Source organism: Thunnus thynnus, chromosome 12 (genome assembly GCF_963924715.1).
Source record: "Thunnus thynnus chromosome 12, fThuThy2.1, whole genome shotgun sequence".
NCBI classification, from domain to species: domain Eukaryota; kingdom Metazoa; phylum Chordata; class Actinopteri; order Scombriformes; family Scombridae; genus Thunnus; species Thunnus thynnus.
Window position 1 is genome coordinate 15432254 of NC_089528.1, and position 12024 is coordinate 15444277.

A 12024-nucleotide genomic window follows, 5' to 3' on the forward strand; every position below is an offset into this window, starting at 1 on the left:
CTTTCTGATGCCCCAAAACCCTTCAACACTCTACTTCAGGGTAGCAGATATGGACAAAGACATTATGAATAAACGGAAAATCATCATGTCGAGCACTTGACTTGCTGTTCCTCTATTTACTATGTTCATCCTTGAGGCAGCTTAGATGTCAAAGCACAAAAAAGTCAACCTTAACAGCATCATTAAAGAAGAGAAGAGAAGAAGGAGGAAAAGGAGAAACTGAATACTTTTTACAGTGGCAGAGTTGGTCGAGGGGGAACGACGAGTGGCAGCGGTTATGATGCACAAGTAAGGTAAATAGATTTATAGAGATTTATAGAGAGAAATATGGATGTCAGAGGTGGTCACGAACAGAAAAGAGAGAGAATAGGATGAAAAAAAAAACAGAGAGAGAGAGAGAGAGAGCTATGTTGTGCTGTGCGGTAGACTCCAGCCCCCTAATTACAGGAGGTTGCCCTGAAAAGAGTTTGCCAGCCGGGGGGATCTGTGCCTGTGCCAAGTGGACATGAAACATGCCGCGCTGGATCACAGAGGGCCCGTCTGCCCCTCTCGCTGTCCCACTACATGACAACCCCAGAGAGAGAAACAGAGGGAAGGGAAGGGGGGAGGTGGGGGAAGTTTGGAAACAAGGGCTACCTCCTTCTTAATTCTAACTCTCGTCACTCTTTTACTCACTTTCACCGCGCTGCGCTCAAATCCTGGCTTCACCTCTTTTAGCATCTATTCCTCCTCTTAATACTCTTCTCTACTCCTGCCTCTGTCTTTCTCTCTCTCTCTCTGTGTGTCTGTCTCCCCCTCTCTTTCTTTCTTTCTCTCTTTCCCTCACACTCTCTGCACCTCCCCCCAGCCTGGAGCAGGCTCCTATAATTGATGGGGAGAAAAGAAAAAACAAACTATTCAGCCTACGCCGCGAAAGTGTGAGATCAGGTTAGAACTCTGGGCCTTGGAGACACAGTCCAATATTTCTAGGCTTCGCTTTCAAGGCTTTAATTACCTACACAGGGGCTTGAGAAAATCAAGACACCTCGTTTATTTGCAGTCAGGGGTGTCTTTTTTAAAGTGCCTGGCTCAGTGCATCCCAGAAAGAAAATAACTCAAAACGGGGCAAGTTCTCGTCAAGTCTAGAAGTTCTCATTTCAAAGGAACCACAGCAAGAAGATGTAAAATGAGTCATTTTCTCGACGCTTTTGAAGACTCCTCTGGTTTAGAAAATGAAACTATTTTTAAAACAAAAGATTTCAAAACTGGTTCTTTGAGTTTATGTGACTTTTATTAAACCCTTTTTACACCCATTCTGCTGGATGAATTGAACTTTTGTTCATACCGTCAAGCACATGTACAAAGAATCTGACTCGATGTAGAAACAGTCCTTCAGACATACAGTTCCCCCACGATTCCGTTTGAGTTTCCTTGCCACACAGATTTCTAATCAAAAAAGGCTACTACAAAATGGAACCCTTTCCGTTCGTGGACCTCTTTGACATCTGTTAAACCTTTTTTGACATTTCGTATGTTAACCTCTGCAGCGTGGGGTTTTGATCCCAACAGGAACTGGGTGGCTCGGAGAGACTCTGGCCCTGTAATTACAGGCCTCCTGAAGTAAATTATAGCTATTTGTGTCTCGTTCCTCCCATCTGGACCACCCAGGCAGCCAGTCCTCTCTCTTCTCTCGCTCTCTTTCTCGCCTTCTCTCCTCAACCCCTGGTCCGGCCCCAACCACCCAACTCTGAGCCTCGCAACTACTCTGCTCAGCTCTGCTCTGCTCAGTTCACCGCTCGCTCCAGATGGAGGACTTGTCGTTTCTTTTTCGGTCTGCCCCTCTTTCAATCTCTCGGTTTCTCTTCTCCTTTTCCTCCCACTTTCTCTCTTTCTGCCTCTGTCTTTCTCTTTCTCACTCTTTTTCAATTCCCCCTACCCTCTCCCTGCACTCAGCCTGCGCTCCGCACAGCCTTAAAGAGACAGTTCCCGGAAATTTTCCCACCCTGGGAAGAAAGCTCCTTTGAATGAGGAAAAGGGGGTTCCAACACCCAAGTTGTAATATTAATATATGAGATGTTTTGTAACATGAAATATTAGTCCATGGTTGGCAACATGATCAAAAATGAGAAAAAAAAGAAATGATCACAAATTATAAAAACTCCTTTTAAATCACGTCCACAATCCTTTCATTTGGGTGTTTGAGAAACTCGACCACCATCTTACAAATTTTAGCAAACAACCTCACCCCGTTGGATGCAACATATGAATTCATTTACTAGCTTCACCACTAAAAGCACTTTCACAACAGTTACGACACTGGTAAAGTGAAAAGCAAGCGAAAAATGTCATAACAAGCCCTGACATGGTTTCATGGCTGTGGGTGTACATATATAATGTTTGTATGAATGTGTGTGTGTGTGCCTGTGTGTATGTGTATGTGTGCACCGGTGTGAACACTGGACCCTGTCTCCACCAACCTCAGTCATTTCCTCTCCACCTGACCCTTCCATCCCCAAAAGCCGAACACCCAGAATCCCCTAACTCGTTGAAATATGTGTGGCTTCTCACATCTGGCTTCTAGGACCGAGCCAAGGCCATGCACCTTTAAAAGTGCTGTGATTTGAACTTATTCTATTCTCTTCTATTCTTTTCTATTCTATTCTATTCTCATGGCTTACAGGCCTAGTCCCCGCTCCAGGCCATGCTAGGTCAGACCAGGCCACCTTCAAAGTTCAGTGTGGTAGATTAGCTGGATTAGGGGGCCTCTGAAAGGCCCCATGCTGCTATGGAGGAAGACCCAAGACGAAGAGGGCTGAAAGTGACATGTATGCTTTTACCTGCTACATAGTGATGCGCTACCAAGTGTGTAAGAAGCAACCATCTCCTGATGTACAAAGCATGGACAGTATGAGAAGAAATTCACAGCTGATTTCTACACAGAACCTCCATTCATGAAAGATAGATTTAAGGAATAAAACAGATTTGACCACCTGAGTAGCAACAATATAAAAAAGGACAAAAAACTATCCCTTGGCTGCCATCTTCTATCCATCATTTACTTTTTATGTCAACCGTTTTTTCCCCCCTACAATGTCCTGCAATAGAGGTCCTTTATATCTTTTCATTTTCAGCAAAGGAGCCAAATGAGAAATTCATTCTCTTGGCCTGGCACCCAGCATCAAAAAAAACCCTCTTGGTCCTTTTGTCAGATGTGGACCCACCAGAATCAGGACTGTGCCCCACTTTGGGTCCTCAGCCCGGCCCTGCCCTATGGCATTCCCGAGCCAGGGCACCGCCTAAAGCAGGCTGCCCCCAGCAGATGGGCTGTTCCTCCATACAATCCTTCAGTACAGCTCCAGACTGAATGCAGACCCTTTTGTCATTCAACCCTTCAATTTCATTCAGATGTTTCCCAACAAACAGCAGAATAAAATAAAGAGGGAACTTTTTTTTCACAACAAAAGCAAATGGACCAAAACTTTCCCAGCCTGTAAAACAATGCCAGAGTCGGCTGTGGGAGGGTGAGGCTGGGGGCAAGAAAGAGAAGCTGGCACTTTGGTATCTTACCTATAGAAATACAGTGTGTGTGTGAGTGTGTGTGTGTGTGTGTGTGTGTTTTTGTCTTCACAGACACGCTGTATATGTTCATTAATCGTCAAAGACAGTTGTATTATTTTAGGCGGAGAAAAAAACGAATCAATATGTGGATACCAGAAAACAAAATGATGAGTTTCAATGCTTTTAAATCATGCAGCTCTCGCCATCTTGAAAAAAAACAAGCACCCTGAGATCACACCTTAAAAACAGTACAAAACAGCGAAAAACAACATGAAAAATCAGTTTCACTTACATTCTATTCAGATGTGCCAGTGGTGTTAGCCACCACACATAAATTTCCACCAGGGTTGGCATTTAGGCACTTTCTATTTCCATATGTATAGGCTTGCCTCTGCTAATTATGCTAATCATGGGCAGTGTTGGCCACTGTGAAAAATAGTCACATTAGACACTCCACTGACCGCTAATACTGCTTAATGTGTGGTTGAAACATACATTCATCCCTGCCTGAAAGGCAAAATTTTTCCACGTTGCTGGTCTCATTCAGACAAGAAATGAATTTATTGAGCCCAAGAACCATTTCTTTTTTCCCTCCCAAGTACCAAGAAAATGTTCAGTCTCTCTCCACCTCTCTCTCTCCCTTTACTTTTTATACTTTCATGGTGTAAAGACAGAGGCAAATGGTGCAAACTCTAAGGTGACTGGTGTCGCTTTATTTCGCACAGACCAAAGACAAAGGTTGCTCTTCAGCTGAGAGAGAAAGGGTGCCACAGTATATTGATTGAGTTTTCATTCTCCTGTTTTTCGGTTGCTTTGCAGCCTTTCTCAGGATGCTGCATTCAATGTTGCAAAGAGTCTGACAGTCCGGTGCCCCTTTGATAAAAGCTTTGGGTCCAAAATAACAATATGAAGGTATGTTTTATGTTTTAACTGTAAATGTGACTGTTACTCAATATCCAATAAACATGATGAATACTTTTGTTTTAAATCAAAAAGACAGGCAGACATCAGTTTGTGCGTTTCCTCTATCATTGAAGCTAAAGAAATGTGTCTGTCATATGAACATGTATGTATCTATAGCTGCTCAATGTATGTTTATTTGTTGGGGGGTGGTCCTGGTCTGACTTGAAGAGTGTGTGTGTTGGGGTGTGTGTGTGTGTGGGGGGGGGGGGGATGCTGAGAAAAGGGGATGGAATGAAGGAGACTTGGATTGCAGGATGGAGGGAAAAGGGGGGGTGAAATAAACATTTAGAAGTGACCCAGGTTGACTCTGGTCTTGTTTGTTCTCTCTACCAGTGAGGTCCTGGGCCCTGAGCGCTGGGAGTTTATTTATCTAGCTGGGGCACCACCGCGCACTATTCACCTCCAATAATGCCTCATAGAGCTCCCTTTCTCTGTCTGAACTGGGGCGCTGTGTGCGCTCTGATGAATTATAGCATTTACCTGCTGTGCCGCTCTGAGGTTTGTTTAGAGAAACTGCTCCAAACACCAAAATGCCCACGTGTGTATTTGCTCATTTGTGCAAACGCAGAAGTGTTTTCACTCATTCTCACTCTTTTAATCAATGTTTCTTGGTCCCTTCATGTCTACAACAGGCCATGTTCAATGCTAGCTGGCTATGCTAGCACTTCAGTCTCTATGCATTCATGCTATGTGGAGTCCTTACGGTCTTTACCTCCCCCTTTCCTATCCTCTTTCTACATGGCCTCTTTATGGGACATGTGGTGCGCCTGCTATCCGGATAGGCCTTGTCTCACTGCACTCATATCTGGACACCTTGAGTCTGTGTACATGTCTATCATGCCTCACCCGAACTCTGCCAAGAAGGATGAGTTTAGTTAATGTAATCGTAAACACCGGCACTTTTACATGTGCTCTCTTTCCCAAACAAGCTTTTCAAATGGCCCTTTGTAAGTGGGGAATAATCTGAGCCGTTTGATACATGACTTTAAACAATCATCCTAACACATTAAAGAAGAAATCCCTAGTTTCATAGATTTTAAGCTTAGGCAACCAACTTCTTTCTCTTTATAATACTCCCTCTCACAGCCCTTTATGGTGATGAAAAAAAAAATACTATTACTATTTTACTATTTTTTCAAGTGAGACAGGCAAAAACGGGCACAAAAAGTGTCAGCTAGCCATAAACCTTCCACCCTGTTCCTGCCCCAACCCCCCAATGTCTACTCTCATCCCTCTCTTCTTCCTGCACCTCTTTTTACGATCTCTCTTTTCTGCTTGTAGACAATACAGACTCAAGTCACACGTTGCCTCGCTCACATCAACTTTCACACTCTTAAAGGTGGGCAGGCTGTATAACCCTGTATAATGACTGTTTACAGTGTGCAAACTGTATTTACATTGAAATGAGAGACATATCATACAATTCAGGCACTTCCCACCAAAATGATATATGCTGCTGAAGGAATAAGGAAAACATCTGCATATAGTGTTGATAAATCAAGTGTCATCTTACTCTGTGATACAACATTTAAAGAACAGCTTACAAACAAGACCTAAGTTATTTAAGTTATTTTGATGGGTGATGTCTGTCTCATATTCTCTCAATGACTGAGCAGTAAGCCAGAAATAGTCCTTAATCCCCTTGTCAGACTAAACACCCTGATACTGAGGCTTTTATTCTCACCTACACAGGTGTGAGGACTGAAGGCATGATTAACCCTTTTACTTCAGTTGCATGTCCTTCTGGGAAATGCACACAATGATAAATTCCACACAATAATCTTTAGGGCCAACAAAAAATGATTCAAATAAAGGCTGTCATGTAAATACTCTAGAAGTATGTTTGCTTGGGAATGCACAGCACAGAAGCTAACTATACCGACCTCCCATTCTGTCTTTCTCTGTCTACTCTTTCTAGACACAGACTGCACTGCTGTGCTCTGCTACACAGTGTTTTGGTCCTGTAGGAGGGAGGAAGCAATTAAAAAAGCCCTGGTGGCCTGACTTCACAGAGCAGGCAGACAGACAGGTAGAAATATAAACAGACGCACACAAAGCACAGGCAGACAGACGGGCACGCAGTCAGGAAATTCAGACAGGAAGACAGACGGCCGGGCAGGCTGTACGCACCGAAGGTGGCAAAGATGACAAGTGTACGTGTGTGTGTGTGTTTGTGTGGGTAGCTGTGGGGGCAGCTTCTAGTATGAATATATGATGGGAAGCATATGCCACTAACACATCCACAAATACACACACACACACACACACACACTTTCACACACAGCTTACACCGTGTTGGCAGAGTGTTAACACATACGGTGTCAATTCACAGCTATGATTTGACTTGTTGATTCTGAACAAATTAGGACACAAGTGGAAAAGCCTTGTTTATGCTGTGTTAGGAAAGAGCTGTTTCATAAGATTACTTGTCAAATATGATGAATATGTATTAGAACTTCCTTTTAAGTGAAGATATACATGAAAAGATCATTCTTGCTTATAGTGCGCAGTTCATAAAATTGAATGGTTAATATAGAAAACTATTTTAATATGAAATCAGCTGTCTTATTAGCGAGCATATCATTCCTCCCTCTTGTGTTCTGGCTTATGTGCAATGGTGCATGTGTGTGTGTGTGTGTTTTACTGTGTTTGTGTGTGTGTGTGTGTGTGTGTGTGTGTGAGAGAGAGAGACAGAGAGAGAGGGAGAGGGAGAGACAGAGGGAGAACTAACCTCTCCTTGTTACCGAACCACTTTACTCTCCATTGAGGCCCTAGCAGCTTTGTCAATGGGCTATTGGTGGAAACAAGGCAGGCAGAAACTTTAGAAACATGGCCACGGCCTCTTAAAGGCACAGCATTCCTTTTCAACCCCCCAGTTCAACTCTCTCAATCCCACAGCAAAACAACTGGCACACAAACATCTAAACATCTCCTTTAAGCAATGGCTCTGCCAATTAGCTCAAGAGGTAATCCTGAAGCTTTACACTAACCAGAATGAAACCAAAGAAAAAAGGAAACTGTGAATATTAAAACTCTTGTTGCCTGTTTTTGTAGAAGGTTCAGCCTTTTCCTTCCAGCCTCAAACTAATAATTTAAGTGACTACATTAATGGAGATTGTTTTTTAAATTGTGCCCGACTGAGGGACTTATTTAAATTCCTGTGCAAGTGAAGCGCACACAGCCTCCAAACACTTCTCCTGACACCGGCGGTGTGTGATTTCTCTGACACCTCCACACAGCTCCTGTGGGAGCCGCCTGTCCCCGTCCTCTAGTGACATGGTGGGCTTAAAAAACCCTATAGAGTCTGTTTATATTCACCAACTGCTGTGGCGCTTTTAGAGCGTGCAAAACAGGTGGGTAAACTTCAGCTGCATTCACTTATATTTTTTCTTCTTGTGAGGAGGAGAGGAGGAGGGAGGGAGGGAGGGAGGGAAGGAGGGAGGGGGTTTAGGGAGGTGGTGCCTGCTTGCCTGCCTGCCTGCTTGCCTCTTGTTGAATGGAATCCAAGAATAGTTAGGGACCACACAGGGAGCCGAGGGGGGAGGGGTCAGAGCCCTCAAAGATGGCTAACCATTCACACAGTCCATCTGCTGCGGGGATCAGCCCCGGCACTGAAAGCCTGGGGGTTTAAAAGGAATTTGGCCAGTGTGAAAAACCAAATAAAGCTGCTTCTGCCCCCTGAAAATGTACAGATAACTTCAACGTAAAACGCAAAGGGGGAAGGAAAAAAAAGACAGTAGTGTCAAATGTAAAGAGAATTTGTGAGTTAGCTCAGAATCACAAACACAGTCATGCCTAAAGCAAGAAAAAAGATAGCATATGTCTGTGTGCCAGAAGAGGAAGAGAGAACATTGTAATGATATAGTGTCAGAGGTGTTTCTCAAGTAAACTGTGATTCATTGAGAAATGAACAGACGTGAAGGAACAACAACACATACTCCAATTCACAATGCTGAAGACACATACAGACACAAGCTACTATTGAAAACAAAGTTGATACTCTATCCACAAGCTAATTGTTATTTGTACTGCTATTATATAGTGGCCATGATGTGAAAAATGTACAGAAATGTGCTCATTTTCATTCAGCCAAACATTAAAAAAACTACTACAAAACAGCTCCCATAAATCCTGCTCCATGTTGCTGCTCCAGTCAGCATTTCAGCCAAACAAGTAGTCAGTCTGTCAGTCACTGAACACCTAGTGCCCTCCCATGGCACTGAGATGACACTAACATGGCCACCCTGCATCTTCCCACCAACCACTATTGTCATTCAAACTCCAATTACACTCGGTGGAAAAAAAAAAAAAAATCAATGTTCAAAAACTTTGAGCTGACTAATGTGAACAGAAAAATCCAGCCACGAACGTAAGAGTGAACTCAGAATGGTGGCGTAAGTGGAAGATGTGATGTTGTATGTGTGTGTGTGTATGTGTGTGAAACAGTAACAACACCACACTCTGGAGCAAAAAAAAAAAAAAACGGCTCATGCTAAGAATTTGTACTGCTGCTTCACATGAATCTTTGCTTCAAAGCAACACATGCTACACCAACAGAGATGTCTCAAACTCACCTTCCACCCATAGCTGCTCGATGTCTGTTTCGATGGCTGCGACTCTGAGTCCCACAGAAAGAGCCCCGAATACTAAGAGTCCAATAAAGAGAACCTTCCCACAGTGCCTCTGGATGTGGCAGCCCAGAGAGAACAGGAGGGCCTGGAACCTCGCCCGGATCCACAGAGGAGCTTTCTGACCTACCGCCTTCCCCTGGATTGAAGCAGGAGGGAGGGCGAGAAAAGGACAGTATTGTTATTACCATGTTACCGTTTATTATACATAAAGAATGAATCATTGCACACCTGTCCACAAAGGCAGGTTACATAGCTTGTGTTTCTATTTGCGCCTTAAGTTTGTAGATTTTGGAGCTCAGTGAAACATCCAAAACACTGGATCACATGTATATCTGTTGTCAGAGAGAGAAAGCTGTCTTTCTATAAGATGAAGCTTTGTATAACATGATGAAAAGTTAAGGTGCTAACTAGCTAAGCACAGCTTTAACACCAGAGCTGTCCTGCCTTGCGCGTGCTGTCAGACTCACGTCCATCAGCTGAACTTAGACCAGACCTAAGACAGGATCTCCCACGACACAACACATTTAAGATGATTTAGGCTGCACAGTTGTGGCAATAATCTGCACTAATATTAAGTTTGTTTTGGGAAACTAGTTCCAAGTGGGTTCAACTTACAGACTCCAGAGAAACAGCAATGAAAAGGTCTAATAAGAACCGGCCAAACATCATTTTCATCAGCCAAAAACAAACCCACAACTCAATGAAAGCTACAGTTAGAGATGATAGTTGCAGTCGAAAAGTTGCAAAAGTAACAATCCTGTCTAATCTAAAAGATGTCATTCTATATAGACACTCTCTTCATTGAGTATGTAGTACAAAGTTATCACTATACATGAACTGCTGTTGGAGAGAATATTAATAGTTAAGTTTTGTTGAAATTTTGAGGGTAAATAGAAGCCTTGTTCCATCACTTTTTCATATCTTTACATATAAACTAATCCATACTCATGTTTACAAACGGAGTTTCAGCTGACATATATTTCACTACAGTAACCTACATTCTACACTTTTGCTCTAATCTTTAATACAACTAACTGTTCAAATCTCCACTTCAGGTAAAATCATTCAGTCCCTGTGATCAGGCTACAAATGTCACTCCTGCAGACGACATTGCACTGGTGTTGTGGTTTCTCTCAGCAGTGCTGAAACACGTCCAAGCATCCGGGCGGTCCAAAGATGCTTTGTCAGATCAAACTCAATCAGTGAATTCCTTTACAGGACCCACCACATTTCCAAACAGACCCCGGGCCAGTGCGCTCTGCGCTGCCTGCACAAAGCCAAAAACACGCACAACACGGCTGAGATATGTGGGAACAACCCCGCTCTCTCACTCCCTCACGGTGGAGAAATGAATGAGAATCTGATGTCCATTCAAACAAAACAGCGAGGTTAACATGCTGCCAAGTATGAAAACACTTTATTCTGTTTTTACATGTCATCCGTTTCGTCTCAGTAAACACAAAGTAGCCTGTATGGTTTCTGTTGTCAACCTCTGATGACAGTTTCTACACTTTTCCTTTACATAAAGAGAAAATTAAAGTGAACTAGTTAAACTGCTCTACTCCTGGTTTCACTGTTGACTCCCTCAGGGAGCTCCGGTGGTCCCCGAACCCCGGTCTAGGAGCTGCTGCTTCAGCCTACCCCTACGTTCCCACATGCGCCCTCGCTTCCCGATTAGATAACGACTAAATCAAAAGCTCCCTTTGAAGACTTTTCATTCATAGTTGCGGACTGAATGAAAGCTGCCCTCATAGTAAATCCACACTAGACTGCGAGTATTGTATCACCTTTGAGATCTGTTTAAGTGCGAAAGCAGCGTGGCAGTAGCTGGGTCTCCGGAGCAGGTCTGGGTTCGCAGGCGGCTGGGAGCGCGTATAACTCGGGGGTAAATCTCCAAAGACGCCGGCCCCTGGGACCCCGCGATCCGAGGCCATAGTCCAAAGAGGGTGAACGGGGCGCAGAGCGAAGCGACAGAGAATCGGTGCGAGTTCAGAAAAAGCGACAATAATCCAACATAGAAGAGGAGCGCATCCAGCACCGCCGGCGACAAGTTAGAAGAACGTTTTCTAGTCTTCCTTGGAGCCAAACAAGTCTCGAAACTCCATCCCAACATTATGCGCCGAAATCCGTATAGATCCTTCAGTCTTCATTCGTCCAGATAGTTTATGAAACGACGTCTCAGAGAGGAGTAGTAGTTGTAGTAGTAGTAGTAGTAGTAGCCTATGTCTGAGCCGTCCGTGTCAAGTCTAACTCCGATCCCGTAGCGGTAACATTTGGAGAAGTTCGCCTCTCGGCAATTCCTGAAAAGGGAGGTTTGATGGAAAAGTGCTCCGGCTCCCATTGGCCAAGGAAGAGGCAAATTACTTTGCAAACATCGCCTATTATTAGCTGCTAAGCAACAGCTCACCAAAGTGGAGAGAGAGGGGGACCACCCAGGCTGCTGCTGCCTGGGCTGGAGGGGAGGGGAGGAGGAGGCGGAGGACGGGGAGGAGGGGGGAGGGAGAGAGGAACTCTTTCAATAAACTCCGCACAGCCGCGCGCACGCACGCACACATACAGACACAGACACACACACACACACACACACACACACACATGCGCGCACGCTCACGCACACAGCTTGCTGCCTGCCCGCCTCACTTGCTCTCTGAACATTATTCCCAGTGGCCTGGCCCTCCAGTTTGTAAGAAGCAATCGCACATGCCATCTATTGATACAACAGCGATAGGCACGCACGCACACAATTTTCAGAGTTTCTGTTTCATCAGCAAAGGCCAATCAGTGAAAGAAAAAAAAAAGTTAATTCAGCTTTTCAGCCATTTAGCAGGAATGTAAACATGTGATTCTTGTTTTTTATAGTAGAATTACAGATCTTTCAACACGTTTCATATCA

General features: G+C 44.1%; 1 protein-coding gene across 1 annotated transcript in view; it reads right to left on the reverse strand.

Moving 5' to 3' along the window:
- Positions 1 to 11564, reverse strand: part of ptch2 (patched 2) — a 30868-nt gene extending 19304 nt beyond the window's left edge. The window contains exons 1-2 of the mRNA XM_067605791.1: positions 10919 to 11564; positions 9075 to 9267 (exon numbers count right to left, since the gene is read on the reverse strand). Of these exons, the coding sequence (XP_067461892.1) occupies positions 9075 to 9267; positions 10919 to 11065 (340 nt within the window). The 5' untranslated portion in view covers positions 11066 to 11564. The remainder of the gene's footprint in view (positions 1 to 9074; positions 9268 to 10918) is intronic.
- Positions 11565 to 12024: the final 460 nt, after the last annotated feature.